The sequence below is a fragment of the Aulostomus chinensis genome, chromosome 6, assembly GCF_037954235.1.
Source record: "Aulostomus chinensis isolate RoL2024-O1b breed Wild chromosome 6, RoL_Achi_v1.0, whole genome shotgun sequence".
Taxonomy (NCBI): domain Eukaryota; kingdom Metazoa; phylum Chordata; class Actinopteri; order Syngnathiformes; family Aulostomidae; genus Aulostomus; species Aulostomus chinensis.
Window position 1 is genome coordinate 29127034 of NC_141325.1, and position 25657 is coordinate 29152690.

Sequence of the window (25657 nt, forward strand, 5' to 3'; positions counted from 1 at the left end):
ACTCCTTCATCATCAGTACCTGAACCCTGCAGCAACATCTTCTCCACGTACTTCTCTGCTCTCCCCGACTGTAGAAAGTAAAAGCAATTAGCCATTGATCATTATTACTTAATTAGCCAGCTACTGCTCACGCTGACGTCTTAATGAAACCTTTTCCTCACACGAACGATGGGACGCAGAACCAACAAAAACAGACACTTAAAGCATCATTATCAGGCCTCTAATTCAAACCACATGGGGGAGGCAGTGGCATACCAACTTCTTGAGGTAATAACGCTCCCAACCATCTTTCACCCGCGAGCTTTCTTTGTATCACTGTGTCAGCCTTGTTTGGTCGAAGCAGACACACAGTGTTTGACGCTGTTGGTTCCAGTGATGATGGTTCCATTAACAACAACTAAAGTGAAATCACACAGCGGCCTGTTGCGAGCGCAGCTTTCCTGCTCGCTTTTGATCAATGACATTCCTCTCTGCTCGCTCTCTCTCTCGCATTCCACTTTATCCACTTGGGCTGTGAGTACCTGGCTTATATCTTCCACATGCAGCATGTGGAGAGTTCCAGGCCGCAACAGGAGCACGCAGATAAATTCTCCAACGTCTCCTCCCATCCAGGGCCATTAGTCTCCCTAGACACAACTCATGAAGTCAATTTTACGCCGTCCAATTTGATTTCAGATCCCATATCCAGATGTTTGTGTCCCATCTAGTGATCCAGTTGAGATCCCTCGCTCGTACGAAGAGCACGTTCGCGCCCCCAGGAATGCCCACCGTGGCGGGCCCTTTAGATTGTGCTCCGAGCCTCCATTCATTATGGTGTGTCAGAGTGGTACCTTTCAGAGAGATGGATACAGTCCTTGGGACACTGTAGCTCACACAGGGAGAGCTGTGGCTAATCTTTAGCAGGCAGATGTTTCCAAAGAAAAAGTGTGTTTTTCGGGTCTCTTCTCTCGCTGACCAGACCTTTCAGTGCAAATGTAATTCATCAGCGGTGCTTTAAGCAACAACGCCTCTGCAAACAAGCATTTCAGCGAGATGGTTTCTCTCCTGCCTGCAAACTGTGACAAAGGTAACTGAAGCCGCGTCGTGCTGCCAGAACAGGCCTCCTTAACTCCAAACCAAATAGAGGGACGCAGAGAGATTTGCTCGTGCCGTAATGTTTTATGGCCGATGATGGAGTCTCAGGAGTCCACGGCCAGGCTCAACACACATCCAACCTCTCTCTCGGACCTCTGTCATCGGATCAGCTGATCATCTCTGTCATTGTTTGGGTTGGTCACGGTTTGAGATGGCAGTGATTAATTGACTTGCTGACCTAATGAGTTTATCTGCGTATTTCGGTCTTTTGTTTGTTTTAGTAGGCGTTCTTTGGCCATTAGAATCTGCTGTCCACTGACTCTGCTGCAACAATCAGCCACAACATTTCAGCCCATGTGGCTTTGCCAGTGTCTGCTTGTTTGGCGGTGATGTGAACCTGCAGCCCCCCGCTAAGACCTTCTTCCTCTGTGTGGTTTTCCAGCTGCAGGATTGTGTGACGCTGGTCAACCCCGGGGTCTCCCAGCTGTGCATCAGAGGAGACGGTAAGCTGATGGCGTCAGCGGGCTGGGACCACCGCGTACGGATCTTTAGCTGGAAGAAGCTGCGACCGCTGGCGGTTCTGCAGTACCACACCGACATGGTGCTAAGCGTGGCCTTCTCCAACCACAAGGAACCCAAACAAAGGCTGCTGGCCGCTGGATCCAAGGACCAGAGAATCAGCTTGTGGTCCATATACAACGAGGGAGCCGACCCCAGCTGAGCCCCTGAGTTCCGGCACAGACTATCGACCTTGAGCCGATGCCGGTGGCACCCAGAGTCTGACCTCAGTATCTAACAGCAGCACTCAGGAACGCCACTCAAGTGATGATGAGGTTTCTGGGTTAGACAGTCGTGGTCCCACCGAGCTCAAGTAGATCCACGCACACACAAATTGTTTGATGTGGACCCCAGGAAACTGGACTTTGTGAACATCTGTACTCAGATCTGGGCCCAGGTCCCTGATGTGAAAGCCCCCCTTGTGTCTATGGTGGTAAACACCTGAAGCGCTACAGGTGATACGTACATAGAGGAGGGGGCCGGTAGAGCTTAACAGAACCACCCCACAGGAAGTCTGGGTGCGGGATAATCAGCCCACCAACTCAGTTTTGCAGTTCGTATGTAAACAAAAGTTCCAGTAACAACTTTATTTTGTACTTTTACTCTCAAACTGTTTGGCAGCTGATCATCACCTGCAGGATGGCAGCAGCTCCGCGCCGGTGAGCTGCACGGCGCCGCTCGTACGCCGAAGCTCTCTGCCCCAAATAGTTAATCAAACAATGGCCGACTTTAAGGAGCAGAAGAGGTGATGTGATTGTGTTGACTCACCTGATGGGAGATTTGCTCCAGTGAACTTGAATATTAGGAATATGACACACCTGAGCAGCTATGTAATCCCTGTGTTGTTATTCTAGCAGCTCCTAGATTAGCACGCCTCCCTGCAGCCTGACCTGGCCTCTGTTTGTCAAACAAGGTTAATCACAGCTGGGACACGAGAGCTGTTGGTTTAGTAGATCAGTGCTTCTGATCAGCGGTGGCAGGCGACTGTAGCGAAGCCAAATAGCTGACACCAGAGCAGCCGTCGCCACGGACGCCACAGACGCCACAGGGAGTTCCAAACCACCCCAAACTCGCAGCGCCGCCCCATGTTGGGTTGTTTCTTTTTTGCAGGCGTCTGACATGCTGACATGCTGACGTTCAACGACGGGTTTGGCCGACGGATGATACCTACTGATGATGATGCTATCAGTTGAAAGTTTGACGTTCATATTTAACTGGCGTTTTTATTCATTTCCAAAACATTTATAAAAGCTCATAAATCATATTTTCTGAATTATTTCCTCAAAGAAGAAACTTGAACAAACATTCCACCAATGCTGTCATATTAAAAAATGATAATCCACAGATGCAAATGACGCGCTGATGTTATCGTGCCTACGTACAGATCAGAACGTGCTCCCAGGCCCCCGGTGAAGGGGTAATATTTTCATGTGAAGCTGGATAATTGACTTTTACATGTATGTCACATGCATCTTCAAACATAGACGTATTTAAAGAAGATGACTAGAGTCTTGCTGAGAAAGTCCCGGAGAAAAATGGAGAGGTGTTGTTTTTCTCTCTGCTGTCTCTAATAATATCTCCGAGGGTCGATGAGCAGCGAGGGAGCTGATGTGTTCCAGCAGCGGGCCAGAAGGATGGGGGCCAGGCCCTCAAACGCTCCACGTCTCGCTTCATAAAGGCTTTGTCTCCTGGGATGACCCCAAGTTGAGGAACTCATCACGCTGTACAGGAAAGACCTGAGAAATCAAAGCGGCAGACTGGCGTAATGGCCAGGAATCATTAGTGAACAGAGGAAAGACGAGGTCATTTGCTAGACAAGCTGCCTGAGCACGACAACCTCCACGGAAAAGCCTCTCCCAGCACTTTCACCAGATTCGCTTGCTTGAATCAAGTTTGTTGTGTAGCTGAAACCTGACGAAAACCCTTCTGATAGAATTTAAAAGTACATTTCTGCCTCGTTATTTTCCAGTCGCCTCTTTTGTTGACATGTTTTCCTCATTCCCCGTCGAGCTCCCGTCGAGCCTTTTGTCCCTGACCTCTGTGGTGACATCTCTCATGCATAATAGCTTCCTAACTCTGCTGTTGGCTTTGAACAAACACCAGAGGTGCCGTGGGCCAGCTTCCGTCTTTTCTCTGACAAATCAAACGCCGGGTCCGTCGGTGCAGATGTGGGCTGAATGGGAGCGACAGCAACCCACTGGCCTCGGTGCTGGCCGCTGGATCTCGTAAATCACCTCATAATGGATCATTTAGGAAGTCAATAAATGGGCAGGGAGACCCCCACTGCAGAGTCAGCTGCACAATAGACCCCAGCTTCACTTATCACCTAACGTGTGTCTTCCTCGGCTATGAAGGTCAGAGGTCAGCCTGGCTTTGGGATGGGGACGTGATCCGCAGGCTTGTGTTAGTGTGGAGGTGCGTGTGGGCTCCACTCCTGGCTTATTTTACTGCTTAAAATGGCACAAGAAGTCTGAATATTTAGAAAACAAATTAATAGAAAAACTCCAAAATTCAACTCCTAGTTAATTGCAAATCTAAGAGGAAAATCTCATTTTTGTGGTTGATATTGTGATCGGACTTGCAAAGTTAAAGAGGAAATGTTTATTTTTTGTGTCACATTTCCACTGGAAAAACCCATTGATTGAGTAACGGTGTGTTTTTGGCGGGAGTGTGTTTTCCTTCACCAGTGGAAGATGAGGAGGAGGCAAGACCCTGCAGCATCATAGTATTTCATTGTATTTTTTACACACAATTAGTCTTTAGCAATGATTGCTGCTTCCTTTGCACCAGGCCATGTTGAGATTAATTATGCTGCTGTTAATCAGCTTTTGTTCTACTGATTGACGCGACCTGACGAGTCCTCATCAAGAGTTCTGCGCTGGCGTGATTTGATGTTCTGCATTGAACGTCCACCGGCACGAGGCGAGGCGCCCTCCGTGTTCCTGGAGAGTCCAGCGGGCTGACGTGTGGAACACGTGTTCAGGTGGACCACTCGGACTCACCTGGCTTGTTTTTAATAACTGACGCCAGGCGCAGCAGGCAGACCGAGCTGGGCGCGGAGGCCCTGATTGGCTCGTCTCAGCAGATGTTCCAGATGCAGCTGAGTGTCAAATGATGCTTCAGGTTGCATTATCATCCATCATCAGTCTCCTTGTGCTTTCACAGCAAGGCCTTGGCACCCGTCTCTTGGAACCTCTGGGCGCACACACACACACACACACACACACACCGCACTTCCTGCAGTAAAAAAAAGACACTAAACAGGTTGTTCTTTTCCTCTGAGAAGTGAAAAAATAATCTGTACATTTGGCTTGAAATGGTGCTGGAATCGTGCCACCGCTGATTTAAATATTTGTGCAGGAATAAAACGAGTAAAATGACCTGGAAACTGGTTTGTGTGGAGTTGCAGTTCCTGATCATTCCTCCAGTAGGCGCAGTTGCCTCGATTAGCACCTCAGACAGAAAGGTTTTTTTGTTTTGTTTTTTGAGTGTTACGTTTAGAAAAAATGAAAAACGTGCTTGGTTTTTCGGTTCATTGAACTTTGTGTTTATACAGCGACGCAAAGTAAATAAGCCTCGCGAAGGTGCAGCTGAGCGGACGTCTTCCCTCGTGCTGCCCGGGTTCAGGGCCCAGCTGCCGGTGCTCCGTGACACAGTGAGAGCGAGGCAGCTCACCGGAGCTCACCGGGACGCGCTCATCTTTGCTGAGGGCAGCGTTGAAGTGGCGGTGCACAAACGCCGCTGCAGGAGGAGAGTGGATCCGGTGAAGATGTTCACCAGCTTGCTTTTGAACTGTCTGAACTTTCGAATGATTTCATTTATTTTTGTTCATCAGGCCCTCAGTGGGATGGATTTAAAACGAGGGAGAGTTGCTGGATTTAGGATCGTATCGCTGAACTTCAAAGTTTTCTGACACAAGCGCGTCTCTGCGGTGTCCCGCTGACAGTCTGACCTCCGCGGACTCTTCAGCGTGGTGAAACGCGTCTGTCGTCGCCTTTTGACCCTTCGTTCCCCCCCACACACACACCGGTGGTGCCGTCCCGTGGTTCTTCCGGCTGGGGGGGTGATGGTCTTCTGCACCTGTGGCCCGGCGCCGGCTCACACCATGAGGCCTTCCCATCTCCTCACCGCCGCTTCCTGGTCAGTCTGGACCGGAACACGACACTAAACGCGCTGCGGGCCCGTTTGTGCCCCCCCCCCCCCAGCACAACATTTATAAAAACAAAATAATTTAAATATTAATTAGTATTAATTTTAACTGGACGTGATGAAAGAATTCAAGTTGAACTGGTTGTGATAAAGCACCCGACAATAATACATGAAAAAAAAAAAAATAAAAGTCGCTGGGAAATCTTAAATCTGGGTTCGGACGATTTCCTTAAATATTAATAAACAATAATAATTATTAATAACGATAATCATAACAAACTTGTATTTTCGCGGTGATAAAGCGCGAGGGAAACAACACCCTCCGTCCTAACAAAACCAAAAGTGATAAACTAATTAGTCGTTGCTTAAATGAGTGGAAACATTTTTTAACCTTTGACACCTTTAGAAGCCATTAGACGGTCAGAGGTCACTCTCCGCCCCCCGCCCCCTCCACGGTGAATTCGGAGGTTACATTTCCTTCAGTCGCGTGACGCCGGGATTATGTCTTCCCACGGAGACGAAGCTCGACAGCGAGAGGAGGCCTCGGTCTGGAAATAACCTCCAGGACCAGGAAGCAGCTTTTTACAGCGTTGCTGACGCGCTGATTGAAGTAAACAAAACTACATTATTTTTGTACCCGATTCTGTGCATTGTAAAGCTAGAAGGTGACAACAAGGATCAATGTCAAGTTGAGGTATTTTAATTCCAGTGCTGTCATAATAATTATGTTAATAATTATATGTGCTTCCTCCTCAGAAGGTGTGCTACCAGAACTCAGTTTGTTTGGGTCTCCTTCATTAAACCGGGTGCTGATCTGAGCGTAACACCGCAGGCCAAAGCAGGTTTTTAGGAGCAGAACAAATCCGCCCCGCCAGTCTGAGCTGAGCCTGTTGTCTCCCTGCCCCCCTTTCAGCGCTCGGGCTTTCTGAGCGGAAGATCTGCACAAAGACCATCTCTTTTTTTTCTTTTTTTTTATGAATTACAAGAATTTAATGTTTATTTTACAGATACAGAACAGTCATTCTGCTTCATTTATTTACTTTGAATTGCTGCAAGTCAGTGCCATGGTACAAGCTTCTCAGAGCGGCTCAAGATGTTCACGACGTTTGAAAATCAAATCTCTTTTCTTCCTCAAACAAAAACATTTGGATGTGTTTGGACACCCCCTCTGATGAGCTCAACATGCAAACATCTCGTCTACCTACATGTCGATGGACTATATAACATATGGCTTTTTTGAAAGCAATAGAAACAAGGCAAATCAAAAAGTGCATCCAACACAAAACAGAATTCAATTCCAGTCTGTGACCTAACGTCCACGAGGAGCGGGGGGGGGGGCCTCCCGGCTCTCCCGTTTGCCGGCTCCATGTCTGCAGCGCTCAGGTTGGAGGTGCTGACGGAGAGCGATCACCGTTTAGGTTCAAAGGTCAGAACGGACCTCTTTCAGGGCTCAGAGCAGGTGTCCGTGCTTCCTGCAGAGATGTGTTTCCGTTAAATAAATACAGCAGGGTTTATCCAGCAGGAAGGAGCTTCAGCGGCGACGCCACCATGATAGACGCCCCCCCGCCCCCGCCTGGTTCCACTCCCACAGTGCTGCGCACCATTAGCCCTCATTATCTGGGCCCGTAGTCGTAGTTTGAGGGGCCACTGGTGGCCGAGTACATGTTCGCTGTGGCCGGGTTCATGTGGTGGTGGTACGTGTGTCCTCTGATACTGGGTAACGGGTACGGCGACGGCCTGGTTTTGGCTCCTAGGTAGTGTTCATAGGTGGTGGGGTACTTGTAGGGGTGGTGGTGCAGGGTGTCCGGGGGTAGGGCGTGGGGGTCCGGCCGGAGGTCGTGGGGAGGGCTGGGTCGTCCGCCGCCACTGAGAGGGACCGCGTGGAGGCCTCCCGGGACGGGCAGGGCAGGGCTGAGAACCCGCGACATCAGCTGGTGAGCCGGGTCGGCGTGGATGGGGGTTCCGCTGGGGTCTCGCTCGTAGTCCCGCCGACTGTCTTCTGGACAAGAAAACACAGAGCAGTGAGACTGCAGGTATCGAAGGGGTTAAACTGGAAGACATTTTGTTTTGTGCTCTCACACTGAATATGTATCAATCAGAAGGTTGCACGCCATGCACGGTCCTGGCTTCACTATTTAGAACGTTGGGGAACCAGACGTCTTTGCTGAACACAGAACCGTGTTCTGCTTAGAGGTTCTGTCGCCTCTACTTCCACTTCACGTTGTCAAAAATGACTTTTTCTTCTTCTTCCTCCATTTGAGGGTTCCGGATCCTCTCTGTTGAACCCTCCGGCTCCCAGCGGGTCAAAGACTTTTTTCATTTTTATTTCCTCGGTGAAAATCCGAGCAGAATCTATGACATCACAAGTATCTTTTGAATCCAAACTGAAATTTAAAAAATGCAGTTGTGATGTGTAAACTTGGATAATAATCATTCATTTTTTCACACATTCTAGTTGTTTTTTTGGAGGGGTGGGGGGGGCTTTAAGGTTTCTATCGGCCTCGTAACCAAAAGTTAATCGACGACAGGGAGTGAACGGCTGAGGAGAGGTCAACTCCCTCGGAGCTCAGGTCCGCTCAAGAGCTCCAGACGGGCCTCTCACGTCGGCCGGGACTGACATTGATGGGCTGACATTTAATTAAAAAAAAAACAGATCTTCGTCTCCTCTAAGAAGAAAACTACACAACAAGACTGAGCTTCATGTTTGAGAGCAGACAGGAGCTGTGGAGAGACAGCGAGGGAGTGAGCGGCGGACCTTTCTCTGTGCCGTTCTGCTGGGGGGGGGATGACATTGGGTTTCTTGTTCTGGCGAAGGCACTCATTATTGGCAGGGAGCCTGGCCTGTGATTCCTGGGCCTGGAGCACAGAAGAATGGATTCAGTTACTCTCATTTCATGAATGTCAAGGGCACGACTTCTTTATCTTGTTCGTGTGTTGAATGCACATTTCGATCATTTACACAGGCTGACAGGTGGGGCTCTTAATTTAATGTGAAGTGACACGAGTTGGCGACGAAGACATTTAGTAGAAGAATCAAAACCCCCATTAATCGGAGGGTTTGAGTTGCCTGGCAGGACACCAGTCACTCGTGGCTGATTTGAAACAGTCTTTTTGATAAACTTGCTAACATTCATTATGTCAGGTTTTATCACAAACTCCACCCATCTGGCACCTGCAGAGAGAAAACAAACAGCTATTTTTTTGTCTTTTCTGCAAATGCTGTCTGGTGCTTGTTGACTTTGTTGTCGCTACATTTTTACATCCTGTGGAAACTCCTCACAGAACCCAGAGGAGCACAGACACTCACCAGTCCTCTGGGTCGCAGTCCCGGAAGCCCTTGGCGAAGGGATTACTGGCAATCTTCAGCTGCGTGATCTGAAATCAACAAGATAAACTCATTAACGTCCAATCAGCAAGCTGGGCTGCTCCACATCAAGGGGGGGGGGGGGGGCAGGCGCGTGTCTGCTGGGTTCTTCTGCGGATTTACAACTCAATCGTTTTGCATTTATAGTTTCCATCACACCAGCGTCACTAGAAAAAAAAAACCACTCACGTCAGTTTAGAATTAGGCTCTCCAGCTCTGAGTGTGTGTGTGTATGTGTGTGTGTGTGTGTGTGTGTGTGAGTGAGTGAGTGTGTAAAACGAGCAGCGTGAGGATGTGCGCGCACCGTTAATGTCTTCAACTCAATTAATTAGCTCGAAAACAACCCTGAAGGTGGTTCAACATCTGGCCTCCGGCTCACAGCGGTTCTTACTACTACCAGTTGTTCAGCACGGCACCGCGCGGTCTCACCCGGTGGTTCTGGTAGGCCGTGACGGCGGTGAAGCGGGTCTCCTCGAACACGAAGGTCTTGTAGTTCTCCTCGGCGTACTTCTCGCTGTCCTTGCGGGGATCCACGTAGACGACGTGAAACCTGGGCTGGTAGCGGTGCATGGAGTTGAGGATGATCTGAGGAGAGAGCAAGACCCCGGTCACATCTGGAGGAAGGAAATCAAGAACCCATCGAACGCTTCGATTCTGGACCAACTGGTACAGACGTCATTCAGCAGACCCGCGTGGAGTTTTAATCCAGTTTGAGAGTCTAAATGTCTGCAAACAGAATCAGGATTCACACCGGCAGCCGCAGTAGAACTGCAGTATTAGTACATATGTTATACATATAGTACACACGTCTTGTATATTTTCTTTTACAGCCAAGTAAAGCGGATTTAAACCCAGCTTTTAAACAACAAACGCCGCGTCACAACTGAACGTTTCTGTAAACCCCGGATGTTTCTGACGGGTGAAATTCAGAATTTAAATGAATGTTTCTGTACAGTCGCATAAAAGTTGTTTTTTAAAATTTATTTTAAAAAGTTTCATTTTTCCACGTTACTCTAATGGGCCCCCCGCGCTTTTTTTTTTTTTTTTTTGGTACCGCGATGACCCTTTTAATGGTGCTTAATGACGTCAGATGCGTGGACTTCTACTCACGTGGCCGTTGTCGTCCAGCAGGTTGTTGGTGAGTTTGAGTTTATCGAAGGAGACGATCTGCTTCATCCACTGGGCGCCTTTGGCCGGGGAGTCCGGGTGGTAGTGGACCCTCCCCGGCGTGGCGGGGTCGGCTTTGCCGGCCACCAGCCACGAGGAGCTGTGGAAGGCGTACCTGAGGACCGACGGATTTCATCCAAATTTTATTTTTAATTTTTTAAGCAGTTCATATTTTTTTTCACAATTTTTTAAATTGAAACTGTGGTCATAAAGAATTCCTATTAATGTTAAAAATGTAATTAACATTATTATGAAGCAAAAATATGAATATGAAAATATGAACGTCCTGATGCCTGCATGAAGGCTTTGGTCGCTTCACGTGCGCACTCATTTTTGGAATTAATATTACAAACATTGTTTTGATATATTTAAGTGCGTGTGTGTGTGTGTGTGTGTGTGTGTTACCTGTAGCGTTTGTCGTCTACGGGCAGGAAGTCCATCAGGAGCATGTAGTCCGCCATGGGATCCATCCCGAATATTTTTACTTGGAAAGTTGGAAACATTCTCCTGGCAAAGAAAAAAAGAAAGAAAGAGAGGAAGAAGCTCCATCAACTTTTAGAAATGGAGGTGTTTGTAACGCCGCTCTGTTTGGATGTCAGACCGTCGGTCGCCTTCTTCGACGCGGAGAAACAAACTGTTTGAATTATTCGAAATTCCAGAGACGAGCCAACAGATGATTTGGCCAACATGTTTGCACGGAGACACGCAGCTCGAGGTCTCCGGGGCCCGCAGCCTGAACTCTCCAGCGGCTCTCCAAGCTTTCTGCTGCCCTGCAGCTTCCGCGCGGCGCGTTCGGTTCGGTTCTCTCTGCTGCTTTTCTGATGATTTCCAGACACATTCAGCCCCTCACGTGCCGAGGACGTGGACGGAGGCGAGCTCGTCCACGTCTGCGTGCACGACGAGAGAGAAAAAAATCGACGAGAACGAGATAAACAAAACCAAACACTCATTTAAACGCACTACTTTCTCCACGCGCCTGACTTCTCATTTATTTCAATCACAAAACGTTTTTGCACATCAGTCACTTTTTGCCATTTAGATGCAGGAGGATAAACTGGTGTTTTCCCCCCGGCTGAGCTGTAAGTGGCTCCTGGAGTTAACGCTCAATTACCGACCGTGACGCGGCTGGAGGAGCGTCTGAGTGCTCGCGCGGATCCTCTTTCTCCTGCCCGGCAGCGCGCGCCTTCACTCTCACCCGTTAAATCACTTTGGCTCCGACTGTTACGATCAACAGGATCCCGCTGCTGCTGAAAATTAGCCTAAGACTTAAAGTTTGTTGACTTTACGCAAAGGTCAGAGGTCAAAACTAGTAGTAGGTTCGGTGTACGGCCCGGAGATAAAAACGCTGGAGGGAAAACCGATCCTCCGGTAATGAAGCACATTAAAGAAACAATTCCACTCTTTTATGAACTAAACACGAGATTCGAGCTGCAACTCAATCAAAACCAGATTCTGATTTTTTTTTCTTGCTGATGAAAGTCGTGAAGAGAAAAAAAAACTTCAGAAAAAAACAAAAACAAGACTGCAGCATTCCTACATACACACACACACACACACACACACACACACACACACGATTTTAAATATTTTATTATTATTCTATACAACAGGACTCTGCATCCGAGAATTCTTGGATCTATAAAAGGCGGTAGGTGTTTACAGCTGACACACACACACACACACACACACACACACACACACACACACACACACGTGCACAGGTCTGAGCTGCTCGTGTATGCGCTCCCTGACTGCGCTAAAACTCCACAAAGTCAACACACTTGCGGAGATTATCTGCGCCTGTTAATTGTAAATCCTCCTGAGCGGAAACTCGCTCCTGATTATGCTGATAATAATAATAATAATAATAATAATAATAATAATAATAATAATAATAATAATAATAATAATAATAATAATGATAATATAATAATAATAGTATTATTATTAGCACTAAGTTTTATTCGGTATTTGCAGCTGCTTCTTAATCGTGAAAAACTGAAAGTCGAGGTCGTTTTTATCAGAAATGAATTCCCTTTTTTCTCTCGTGATTCTATTTATTTATATCACCAAATAAATTTAGTTGAAGTAAAAAAATAAATGTATGTTCAGTCCTTTAATAAATACTCCTTTTTTAAATTAAGACTTAATTTTGTCTTTTGGCTCGTGCGTCTCAGCTATTACAGCTGGGTCTCGGCTCGCGCGTGATCCTCCTCGCGGGGCTCACGGTTACCCCCCCCCCCCCCCCCCCTGCTCACCTGCCCGCCTTGGTGACGATCATCTCGGTGCCCAGCTGGTTGAATTCGTCCCACAGCGCCTTCATCTCCAGCTGCACGCTGATGTTGAGCACCTTCGGGTTCTTCTTCACCAGGTTCTTGCTGCTCGGCGTCGAGCTGGACGACGACGACGAGCAGTTGGGCGTCCCGCTGTCTCCGGCCGGGGCCTGGCCCTGGCCCGGGTTGGACCCCGGGTAGTTGTAGTTGTGCTGGGCGGCCGGGCAGGGCTCAAAGTGGGCCTCGTGTTGACTGTAGGGGTCCCCGGGGGACGGGGAGAGGTGGTAGCCCCCCGGCGTGCTGAGGCTGCTCAGGCTGCTCGTCGTGAAGGCTGCAACATCGCAGAAATGGGACAGCTGCGTCAGCCAGGGGCTGGAAATGGCCGAAATCATCCCCGAGGACCGCGCGCTCGGTTACAACACGGAGAGGGAAAGCAGCGGCGGTGGCGGCGGCGGGATTCAGGGAGCTCCGGGGGAAGATGGACGACAGAAGGAGGTGAAGCTCTTTTGGTTTAAAAGTTTCCTTCTCGCTCGCAGATTAATCCCGGAGGTTGCATCCACCGCCAGCATGCTACAGCCTGCCTGCCGCCTGCCTGCTGCTGCCAGCCGCCTGAAGAGCGAACTTCTGAACGCGAGAGGAAGGTTCCGTGCAGCCGCGGCAGCGGTTCGTGGACGAGCGTGTAAACGTCTTTACCGAGTCGCACTGGAGCGGAGCGGCCTCTGCTGCTGCTGCTGCTGCTGCTGGTGTGTGTGTGAGTGAGTGAGTGAGTGAGTGAGTGAGTGTGTGTGAGCGTGTGTGTGTGTGTGTGGGGGGGGGGGGGGCTGTGACCCAGTCTCCTCTCTTATCTGACACAGAGGGCCTCCCCCTTCGCGATAAAACCGGTTCTTATTTCTGTTTAGATAAGAAGCTGCAGGTAACGCGCCTTCTCCCTCGCCCTGGGACCGGACTGATTGACAGAGAAGCGCTGCCCCTTTTTAACGGGCTTTCCGGAACCCATTTAACTTTTTTTTTTTTGATGAGGGTGTCACCCCCCGCTGACTAGCAGCAGCGGAGGAGCGGGTCTGGAGGAGCGTGAGCGGGCCACCAGGTGAACACATACTGGCTCGCATGGACAAACAAACAGGCAGCAGGTTGCTTATTGGACAAAGAGATCTGTGGATGGGGACCCCCACCACCACCACCACCACCCACACACACACACACACACCTCGAGCTGGATATGCTTGTTATGGTCTGTTTTCACCATCACGCGCAGGGCTGGAACCCTCCTCCTGCTGTGATTCTGAATAAAAGTTGCCTCCTCTGTGGCCTCCAGGAGGGAACCTGACTTCTCCTCTCCGGCTGGACAGTTTTCTCCTCCCTGATGTTCAGTAGGACTCAATTCTTATTCTTAATGTTCTTGGTTGTTGTTTTTATTTTTGGATAGTGGGTCAATGTGCCGTGATTTATTCATGCAAATAAAACCATCTCCCGGTGTTCACGCGCGGAGCTCACGTCAACATGTCGGTTAATCAACGAGCAGGTTTACCTTCCATTTCCCGGGTGACGCTGCTGTAGTGCATTTTAGCGCAGCTGCGGCTGTGCGGGTCCTGCGGGTCCAGGCCGCGGCTCTGCTTGTCAAACGCCGCGTTTCCTGCTCTCTCTGCGGCACAAATCAGAGAAGCGATCCTGAACGCGTTCGCCCGGGGAGAGAGGGGGCCGCCGTCGTCCATAGGCAGGGATCCGAGCCGGGCCGAGCCTTCCCCCCTCCTCCTCCTCCTCCTCCTCCTCTTCCTCTTCTGCTTTCCAACCGCGCAGAAAGCAGGAGAGGACTGCGCACAGCGGAGAGGAACATGCGCCAAAATGGGGTTTGGATAAACTTGTAATGGAGTCCCGAGTCCTGTTGAGTGTTTCCACAACTACCGCGAGGAGTCCCGGAAACTTCCCCAGCGCTCACGTGACGGAGCTCTAAACACGTCCCGGTGTAGGGGAGCCCGGTTCACCCGCGAGAGCCTCGGCGGTGCGTCCTCCGGTCGGCGGCGGGGCGGCGTCATCTGAGCGCAGCCTCGAGGAGACGCGTCTACTGCTGCGGGGCTGATCCCCGCCTCCTCCCGCGCCTGCCTGCGCTCTCCGTGCTGAACTCCTCTGAGAGCTCGTCAGTCGTTAGAACGCAACGTCACTGCAACGTCCGGCTCCAAACTGCGCCACCCGCCCCCCCCCTTGATAGCACGAGGCGCAGAGGTGCGTGTGCGCATGGCAGTCCGGGTGAGGAACCCAGCTGAGGATGTTTCACGTTGTTTATCTCAGTTTCCCACACCCGCGAGGTGACGTCACTGGCGTGGGCCAGAAGTCTCACTCCACCTGAGGAGTGTTTTCCCTCAGTGACACCCCCCCGCAGCTAAGGACGCCCGGAGTGAGCCCCCCCCCCCCCACACACACACACACACACTCTCTCTCTTCCACAACGCTCTCTGCCATCACGCAGCGGAGGCCGCAGCTGTCTCGACCTCTCCAGCGCGCCTCCAGGTTCAGGGTGATGTGGCGCACCCAGAGGCGCTGCTGCTGTTGCGCATTTACACTGGAGCGCGTGAATGAAGTGTGAAGGCAGGGGGTGTGGGGGGGGGGTGTTAGTTGGGGGGGGGGGGGTAGGAGGGCTGATGGGATTAAACAGTTAGAGGTCTTAAATCAGAGGCGCGGAGGAAATCAACCACTGTACTGTGAAATGGAGAGAGACAGAGATATATGATAGATAGACAGACAGACAGACAGACAGATAGATAGATAGATAGACAGACAGACAGATAGACAGATAGATAGATAGATAGATAGACAGATAGATAGATAGACAGACAGATAGATAGACAGACAGATAGATAGATAGATAGACAGACAGACAGACAGACAGACAGATAGATAGATAGCTAGACAGATAGATAGACAGACAGATAGACAGACAGAAAGACAGGTAGATAGATAGATAGATAGACAGAGAGACAGATAGATAGATAGCTAGACAGATAGATAGATAGACAGACAGACAGACAGACAGATAGATAGATAGACAGATAGATAGATAGACAGATAGATAGATAGACAGACAGGTAGATAGATAGATAGATAGACAGACAGACAGACAGATAGATGATAGATGGCAAAATCGTCCCTGCCAGCCTTAATGTTCTAAATCAGATGTGACGTCATCGGTACTGTCGTTGCCAGGTCGGAAGCCTGGTTTTTGAACACTCAGGTGACGAGGGACGGACAACAGGAGCGGAGAGGAACGGGACGGCGTCCTCGGTGTGTCGGAGGCTCGCGGGCCTCCACAGCTGAAGGTGCAGGCCAACTTTTCAATAAAACTAATTTGACAAAACAAACAAAAAACAGCCACCGTGTTTTCATTCAATTTGTAGAAAATAACGAGACATTTAATGAGGCTGTTTGCGTTCCAGAGAGTTCGAAGCAGAGCTCCTTATTAAAGTTGCTCTTTCTTACGAGGCTCTCGTGACTTCCGGCACTGGTGTTCAAGCTCTCGCGCTCATTTCTTATGAAAACCGGGTCAAACAACAAAGACACAAACGTGTCTGGTTGTACGTGGGTTTCAGTCGGTTGTGTGTATGTTTTAGTTTGTGTGTGTGTGTGTGTGTGAGGATGATTTACCGGCCTGAACACCGGCGGATGACTCGCCAACATAAATACAAGCGCGTGCTTTCGTTTCTCATCACGTAAAACGAGAAAAAAAAATCAATTAGAGTCACGTGACCCTCGACTCTTCCCTGCTGATTTTGGTAAACTTTCTAATTTCAATTCTTCTCCTGGATCAAACAGCGGCAGCGTCACATTTGTGACTTTAAAAAAATCTTTGAAATATTTTCCTTTCTTTTCTTTTTTTTTCTGATGCAGTTTTTAATTTAAAAGCAGGCTCGCGCTGTCACAGCTCTGCCGGGTTGTACTTCAGTCCTTAAAAGAAGTGAAACTTTAAATTTACAGATTTTAAATTATTCTCAAATCGGACTTTAATTTAATTTTTTTTCCCATTTCTATTTTAACACCCCTCCGTTGTTCGGCCTTTATTCTGCATTTCCTAGCGGATTATTGCTTGTTGTCAGTCCTGTTGACTCAGGGAGGACCACCGGGACCACCGGGACCACCGGGACCACCGACCTGCTCTGACGAAGTGACTATTTATGTTTTTTTTAATAATAATTTATATAGTTTTATTATTTATCTCAGCGTCACGTTATCCGAATATTTTGACAGTAACATCCTCACGGTGACTCGTGCAGGTTTTCCTCCCGTTGTCTTCTGCTGATGCGGTCACACACACACGCACACGCACACACACACACACACACACGCACACGCACACACACATATTAAAATCTCCCACGCACGTCTCATAAAAAGGCCTCGTAAATGCGGAGGCTCAGCAGCGGCTGTTCCCGGGTTTCGGTCCTCGCCCCCCCCCCCCCCCCCCCACAATAACACACGTGACGTTTTCACATCTGCGCTAAATCCTCAATAGATTTTATCTCCAATGTCGTGACCCGGATGATCATGTAGGCGCTAATAAATAAGTCACAGTTTGATCACCTGATCGCCGCATCTTCAGAACCGCTTGCGGGGGCGAGGCGCGCGCTCCACGCCGGCCTCAATAACCCAATCCGGTCTAAATATCAGCGCGAGTCCCGGAACCCGCGGAGGATGACCGGGGAGCAGAGACTCCATCCGCCAGAGGAATGTTTTTTTTTGTTTGTTTTAAATCTTAATTTTATTTGTGAGAAAATTGAAATGTGGTTTTTTGGAACCTCAGAGGAAACCTCTGTCTGTTACATTCATTTAAGTGCGGACGCGACTCATGATCCTGCACTGGAACTCTCGTTCCCACAGATTCCAATGGGTCTTTTAATCCCGATTATTCCGATATTTTGCTGCTCAGCTCGCTTCTATTTCACTTCGAATTCATCATAAACGGTTCCGTGCCTGCAGATTAAAGCAGCGTTTATGAGGAAATATTTGATGATTTACAGGCCCGTTAGGAGGTTTCTGCTTTTCTTATTAATGAATGCGCTCATTGATTCGAAAAGAACAAGAAATATAAAAATATAAATAAATAAATAAATAAACAAATGAATCAATCAATCCATAAATAAATAAATCAGCTCACCGCTCCCGCAATAAAATAAATCCAGGCCGTAATTATTTTATGTTTGGAGGTGAGAGTTTCTTCGTCTGTCGCGAGGTTCATTTTTATTTGTTATTTCTTTCGTGTCAGCTGTCGGTTTTCTAGTCGCTCGTGAATAATTCAGTTCAATAATCATTGTGTTTAATAATCACGTTCAGGTCGACGACGACCCGCCGCCATGTTTGTTCTCAGGTGCTTTTTTTTCAGGTCAGGTGATGCGACGGAAGCTGAGACAGATAAGAGCCTAATTATCAAATCTGATGAGGAAAAGACAGAGAAGAAATTTGATGAATTCATCAAAGAAAATCAATATTAAAACACCAGGAGGAGAAAGTGGGTGACCTCGGAATGTCAGAAGTCCTTCGTTCTCCTCCGATCGCAGTTTCCCTTCAGTGGAGGAAATGTTTCAAAAATGTTCCGTTTGTGGGGAGCAGAAATCTGAAAAGAACAGAAAAAAAACTGGAACACATTGTGTTGGCATATAAATGTGGTTTTCCTGTTCTCTTTGTAGGGGGGTTGGGGGGGGGTCACTATAAAAGGACATGTGCATAAAAACACAATGGAAATGAAGACAATGGCTGAGCAAAGGTGAAATTCAGGATTCCCTGGTGTCTCCCCAGAAATTCCAGCGTGATATTCCCATCCAACCCGTCCATGGGGGGGGGGGGGGGGGGGGGGCTTGTGATTAGTGTTCATTTTATATAAACTATTGACTTTATTGAATGTTTTAATGTACAATTTTTATGTGACTTTATTTAATTCAGTTCATCCAGATTAAAACACGTCGGTCCCTCACAGCACCCCCATGATGGAGGATGTGTGCTAACACTCGTTCGTTTAGGGACGACGGAGGGTCCCCTCCCCAGGGTTGGCGAGCATTAGACCCCACAGCTGCCAACTGCGCCCGGCCTCCGCCCGGCCTCCGCCCAGACTCCTGCAGGACCTGCCAGGCCTGGAAACACCTGAGGATCACAGCAGAGTCTCCAGGACACGATCTGGTTCAGGTTCACTTCCAAATGGCTCTTTGGATTAAATGAGACTCTGAAAGGTGTGAATCCTGTTTTCATTAGTGGTTAATCATGTTTTCCACATAAATCAAGAGACTGAGAGCACAGAAACATGTGGAATGTCTGTGTGGGACGTGTAGGAAGGGTGGAGGTGGTGATGGCGATGCGGGGCGGGGAGGCAGATCCCTTTTCAAAATCACTTCTTCTCTTTCCCTCCCGTCTTTGTTTTAAAACTGGGAAGCTTTTAGCTTTTGAAAAGTATCCTTTTCCTATCTGTAGCACGGCAGCCCGGTCGTCATCACCTGGCCTCTCCTGTCAGAGCGCCGGTAAATAGCTGACATTCCTGCCACAAAGAACCGATGATGTGGGCCCGGGGCCTCCGTGATCTCCTCAAATTAATTAGGGCCTTTCTTCTGCTGAGCAGAAGCCGCCGCCTTTGTCTCTCTAATACGTCTAAAGCCTGGAGCGCAGAGTCGACGCTCTTTATAAATCTGTCACTGCCTGCTTTGCTCTTCTGGGTCGGACTGGAGATCCTAAAAAGGCTTCAGTGTAGCAGCGAAGCCCCAAACCTCCTCCTTATCTGCCATCCCTCCCTGCTCCCCACTGGCTCGCTATTTATTTAAATATGAGAAGGCCTGCTTGTTGATTCTGGCAGAGGGGGTTCAGGGGGCTGAGAACCCCCCCCCCCATACCTCCGTACCCCTCCACCCTCCCAACTTCTTCCCTCCTGACACTCCCGCATCACTTGCTCCATGTGTCCTTTCTCAGCCACCCTGGCTTGTTCACTCCTCACCAGACTCTCTTTTCGTGAACTTGAACCACAGTCCTCTGGTTCAGGGCCAACACAGACCGGCCCACTGTGTGTGTGCGCGCGCGTGTGTGTGTGTGTGTGTGAATGCATATCCCTTTAACTACTTTCCTTCCCTAGCTGAAATTAATCAGGCTGTTAGTGGAGCTAATGTGTGAGCCAGCTCGGTGGCCCCAGCCTGCTTCTTTTCTTCCAAAGACTCAGCTGAGTGAATATTTCCTTTCAAACCACTTCGGAGTGTAAACGCACCTTTTAAGAGCCGATCCTGTTTCTCCTCGCCGGTGATGAGGTGAAACCCTGAAGGTGTTCAGAACCGTGGAGATTCGTTCTGTGACAGCAGCATCAGGGTCGCCTCTTTCCAGCAGCAGCAAGTGGAGAACATGTCCATTAGAGACCCCCCACCCCACCCCCCGCCCAACAGTGAAATTAGGGGATCAGAGGCGTGCAGAGATTTGACCTTGAGGAATGCCAATACCACACCCCCGGCTGGAAATGCACAGCAGAGGAGACAGGAAAATGAGCCACAATGCAGTTTTTTGTTTGGTTGTACAGGAGATTTGGGCTGGGGGGTTCGGGGGGGGGGGGGGTAATCGGGCCTTCCTGAGCTCCTCTTCCAAGATGAAGTAGCAGGAAGTCACAGCGGAGGTAAACAATGTACAAAATGGAGCTGATACCAGGCAGCTTGGAATGCACACCCCCTCATGCCTGTTGGCATGGCTCCGGGCCAGTTGATAATGGACACGGCGCCCACAGAACACCAGGCGTCCATCTTGCAAATATTTGCCCATCTTGGAAAAGGCTCACTTTCAGCTCACTGCTTCGCTCGCTGGAAGTTTTTTTCTCGGATCTGACATATCTCAGGTCCGAGGCCGAGTTCCAGGTCACAGATCTGGCTCTTCGCCACTCCCAGCGAGCGCTGCCGCGTCTGATGCTGATTGCTGCGATTCATCATGTCGGCCGCTCCCTGCCAGCACATGTTTGTTTCGATCTCTTCCTGCCCCGCACGGTGACAGTGAAAGATGAGGGACCATGTGGCCAGGCAGGCGCTGTGCCATGGAACCCAGCAGCAGACGCAGCAGAGCTGGTCCCAGCATGGAGCTGGCCACCCTGTGGCCCTGGCCCGCAGCTCCGAGTCAGGGCTCAGAAAGAGCCAGCTCAGGAGGGCGGGGGGGAGATTTGGCCGGCTGGCTAATTGTAGACCCAAAAGTGTAACTTTAGGTGATGGGGGGATTAAGGCATGTTGACTTGTGTTCACTGGGGGGCTAAACTGACACTCAGTTCCCCCCGAGCGGACAGTTCCTGAAACCTCCCGGAGTCGGCTGGGGGGTCCGGGTCACATTAAGGGGGCAGACCACATGACCAGCTCCTCTAAAACAAGCACTGCTGTGTCCATAATGTCAAACACTTCCTCCATCTGCATCCATTAGGCAGCTCTGGAGGTGGCGGGGACCATTGGAGGGACGAAGGAAAACAAAGAGTCCAGCGATTATAGGAGCCGGGTATAATGAACGAGTTCCCGCGCTATTGTCCCGCCGCGGCCACGCTCCACTCGAGGAATCCATTCATTTAGGACACGATAAGATTTTCTCTTTTTCCCTTTTATATTTTATTCTATCCATTGATTGAATTCTTCTAATTATAATTTTTAAAAACACAACCAAAAATGTTTATTTCAGTCACACGTTTAAATTACATTTTTGGTGCCTGAACCTTTCGACTGGCAGTTTTTCATTTTTGTGTTCATGAAAATTTCAATTGAGTGAAAAAAAAATGCATATTTTCTCATTATATGAACTTGATATTTGTTAACTATCACGAGGTTATTATTATTAGTAATTATTAGATGTTATTTTATCATAAAAAAGGGGTTTAATTTTAAATATTTTCATGCATCTGCATGAATGAATGTATTTTCACCAACAGCATTTTTAGAAACACATTAAATCTCAAAACTCAGAATGAATTTGTTTAAAAAATGGATTTAAAGATCTTCCAAAATAATGCAGATATAATTTAAGATTATATTAAGATTAGCATAAATATACACGCAATTCACACAAAAGAAATATCTGACAAGCAGGAGTTTCACTATGAAAAGGGAAATATTTGCATCATGGGGCTCATAATTATCGTGGAAATTTGCTCATCTCGTTTCAGCTGGAACGACTTTGCATTTTGAGGGAATTCTGGTGTCACCATGAAATAAAAATCAGGATTCTTTTGTTTTTTAGTTTTACTTCCTGACTCGTGTTGGCTGTGACCCCCCCCCCCCCCCCGCCCCGGTGCATCTTTCACACAGGTATTCCACAGGCCCCTATCCGCTGCCGCCACGCCGTACGTTACTGCTGGAGTCCCTGACAAGTGAACCAAGCAACGCAGACAGGCAGACATCTCTCTGGTCATGCATGTTGCAGCTAGCTCCCGTGCGGCGTGCACTGGGAGGCTCCTGAGCACGAACTGTTTGGGTGTGATTTCTCAGCTCATTAATCTTGACTGTAGTCATTCAGTGCATCTTGCAGGCGGGCAAATTTTCAGCCTGCTTGAATGTAATGATATTTATTGGAACATGTCCTCACTTGCTGCGTGTCTCTTACCGTATCTGACATCACTGTCCTAGATACCAAGTCCTGTTTACATATGACTGAGAGCAAGAGGGTTGGACATCAATATCATTCACTTCTGTGTTTATTTTTTTCTTGTCTCTCTCTTTTTTGACCTTTTAGTCCTGTTGGAACTTTGAGTCCCTCTTGGTGCTACCAGTGAGGAGAGCAATGATATCAAAGCTTTATTAAACAGCAACGCGACAGGGAATGAGGACCATGTGGAGCACGCATCCTCTTTAAAAACTACTACGTCTAAAATGTCAAAGGCCTCAGACAGAAAATCTCTGGCTCTCTGGCTCCCAGCTCGACTACTGATCCGTGCAGCAGCAGACTGACTGAAGGGAATGCAGGAGTGAGAGTGTGTGTGCGTGCGTGCGTGCGTGTCTGTGAGTGTGTTTCTAGTACAGGCCTTGCAAAAAGCAGTAGCTCCCCTGTGTGGTTTTCTGGTGTAAGAGCACCTGGCATGGCAGGGGGAGAGGTGGGCATTTGGGCACCAGGAGGAAGCCACCACAGCTCCACAGGTACAGTGAGAGGTCAAACTTTGACCTCAGAGGTGCTGTGATGACCTGAAACAGATAAAAGTGAAATAGAAGAGAAGCATCATCAGAGAGAATCTAGCTGGAAAGTTCTACATGCTCCCCTCCGACTGCATTCTTCTCTGTCATCGCCTGTCTCTCAGGCGGACATGCCAACAACCCCCAATAGTCCCTCATCTGAACACCCACACCCACACACACACCCACACACACACCCACACACACACACACACACACACACACACACACACATACACACACACACACACACACGTACACAAGAGCTGTAAACTGGGCTTTACCCAACTTTAAAGATTTGAAGCAACAATGTAATCTGGAATATTCACATTTAAATTGCAGATGTTCCACTCAGACATGACTTCGCTCGGGGCTCTCCGTCTCTAGTCGATGTTTTGGGTGAGCGGTGATGTTGCTCCGCTTCAGTGGGGGCCTAATGCGGGATCAGGTGTCCACATCAGATGCCTGTGTGGAGTGGATGGAGGAGAGCGTCAGATGGCATGTGCCCCCGCTGGACACTGGACACTTCAGCGCCTCTCACCCTCCAAATATTTACCTGACGTGTCTCCGTGGGTGGCAGCACATCCAAAGAAACATGCACACACACATTCATACTGATGGATTTCCTGCATACGTATACACACACGGGGGTGAGGATGTTTTGAGAGTCAATATGGAGATGTGAGGAAAAATTCTCTCAGCTAATATTCAGAATCTTTTGGACCTTTTTAATACCGAGAATGATTCAAAAACGTATTTTTGTGTTACGAGCACTCTAGATTAGAGTTATCAGGTGACAAATGTCTAACCAATACACACAAACTCTCACACACACACTGGTGGATGAATGCAGATACACACCCTTGAACACAAGTCCATTCCAGTATCAGGGCTCACTGGTGTCCACACTTTGAAGCTGTTGGCTGCTTGTTTACTGATACTAATTATCAGCCCGCCGACCTTTAGAGGAGCAGAGAGCGTAGCGGCCTCCAGAGCTGCTGCGTCCCCCTTCCAGCTCCCTCATTTACCCCCCCCCCCCGACCTCTCCACCATCCCCCCATGGTGAAGGAATGCTTTCAGCTGGACTCACCTGGTCTAGAGGCCTTGGTGAGACCTCAAGAGGCCAGACTGAGTGGAATTCAGAGGGGCTAAAACCACACCGCCGGCCCGGAGACCCTTGGCCTCCTGGTCCCTGGTGGTGGAGTGGGGGACTTTTCTCGCGTAAGTTTTTGCTTTGTTCCCCTCACTGTCAGGGACAGAGTCCCAAGGAATAAAATATACAAATAAAAGCTCTTGGATAACTTAAAGAAGTACATAATTGTTTTTTGTCAGTAAAATTATATTTTTACGAAGACAAATTAATTCAAAATGTCTCTTCTGAGGGCCATTTCCTGTATTTTCAATTGTTTCTAATTATGCGACTGTTATTAGATTCTGCTAATTAATGGTTGTTTTGTCACAGCAGTTATTAGAACAACAGAATGTATTTGTGTATGTCAGTAATATTCATGGCCTCTTTCCACCTTCAGCCTGCCAGAAAAGGCAAGAAACCCCAACAAATAGTACTCATCGTCCACCAAATGTCGATTTCACCACAATTTGAGTGATAGCGTGATCTTGCTTCATTAGCTTCGGTATTCTGTAGCTGGGATGAGCTCCAGCAGGAAGGAGTCAACAGTAACAGCATCAACCCCACCCCCACCCCCCACCCAGATGTACAGCTGTGGGAATGATGGCTCCGGCTGTGTGTCCGTGTGCAGGAACGCGCTCTGTTTACGAGGAACAGCAAGAGAAACTGTATTTCTACAGGTTTTGTGCTTCGCTCGTGAAGTTTTCCTGTGTGGAAGAGCAGAGCGATGACGTGTCGAAACGTCAGAAATAAACAAAAACAGTTAGAGCCGCCTCCTCGATACGTCGGCGTCATCTTGCGAACACAAACAGCAAATAATAGCACTTCTTAATGCTAATGTAGCATTGCATGCTAAAACGGAGTCGTTATTCACGCCAGTGAGGGATTGTGATCAGGCTCTTGAGTGACATACTGTCTCGTCTATGTATTTCCTCATTTTAGTGTATTTAACATGTGTGTGTGTGTGTGTGTGTGTGTGTGTGTGTGTGTGTGAGTGAGTGTGGGTAGGAGGAGACTTTACTTTGAAGGCAGGTCATTACTGTGGACAGGGATTATCTGCCCCCCCCCCCCACACACACACACACACACACCGCCCAGCAGCTTGTGACAGCCATGAGTGTCAGTCATTTAGTAAAGGGTGTGTGCTTTTGGTGTGTGTGTGTGTGTGTGTGTGTGTGTGTGTGTGTTTGTGTGTGTGTGTGTGTGTGTGTGTGTAGGATTGTTTGCATTAGGGTAAGTAAACAGGCTTCAGGTTACCTTCGAAGGCTTTTCCATGACATTCATTCCAATTTAAATGTGGAAAAATACCACACGGGCGACAGGGGAGGGCAGCAGCAGGGCGAGGGGTCCGCTCACATGTTGGCGCGTGATAACACCCCTGATACTGTGTGGACCTTTTCATGTTTGCATTCATTTTTTTCCCCACTAACTTTATCTGTAGGTTGCGTTCAGACCTGCAATGATTGGTCAATTCTTTGTTTTTAGCCGCTAAGTGAGAAATGAATGTGTTTTGCTAATTGATTGTTTGGGTCAGTTGTTTTTCAGCCAAAACCATTTTGGGTGTTTCTGTCTCAAATCTGACGGTATTTTGTCTGTGCTGCAGTGTCTACTTCAAACAATGATAGCCAGTTTAAATCACTGACAAAGACTTCAGGGATGTTTTTTCTCGATGTATTAACACACAATTAGAGAAAACGGGAATCAGCTGACAGACCAGGTTGCAGCCGACTGTTGCTCAAGAGTTTGAAACACAACATCAATGACAGGATAAACTATTTTACACTTCAACAACAAACTATATCAGAATGCA

General features: G+C 48.5%; 2 protein-coding genes across 6 annotated transcripts in view; one reads left to right on the forward strand and one right to left on the reverse strand.

The window, feature by feature from the left end:
• gnb1l (guanine nucleotide binding protein (G protein), beta polypeptide 1-like) overlaps window positions 1-5034 on the forward strand; it is a 28273-nt gene extending 23239 nt beyond the window's left edge. Inside the window, exon 7 of one of the 2 annotated variants that reach the window (XM_086207428.1) lies at window positions 1517-5033. In XM_086207428.1, coding sequence (XP_086063554.1) covers window positions 1517-1795 — 279 coding nt within the window. In that variant the 3' untranslated portion in view covers window positions 1796-5033. Of the gene's footprint in view, window positions 1-1516 lie in introns of both variants that reach the window. The other variant, XM_086207429.1, reaches the window with a different exon arrangement.
• A 1710-nt stretch (window positions 5035-6744) lies between these two features.
• tbx1 (T-box transcription factor 1) lies at window positions 6745-14732 on the reverse strand. 4 transcript variants are annotated; one of them, XM_086207425.1, is made up of 8 exons: window positions 14114-14732; window positions 12571-12916; window positions 10718-10819; window positions 10256-10427; window positions 9575-9730; window positions 9089-9156; window positions 8537-8637; window positions 6745-7777 (listed from the first exon to the last, which is right to left on the reverse strand). In XM_086207425.1, exons 1-8 carry the CDS (start codon window positions 14295-14297, stop codon window positions 7395-7397), a joined length of 1512 nt encoding a protein of 503 aa, XP_086063551.1. In that variant the 5' UTR covers window positions 14298-14732; the 3' UTR covers window positions 6745-7394. The 4 variants fall into 4 exon arrangements, with proteins under 4 accessions (XP_086063551.1, XP_086063553.1, XP_086063550.1 ...); XM_086207427.1 differs by having other exon boundaries at window positions 6747-7780; window positions 12571-12969; window positions 14116-14730; XM_086207424.1 differs by having other exon boundaries at window positions 6749-7780; window positions 14114-14727.
• Between the last annotated feature and the right edge of the window lie 10925 nt (window positions 14733-25657).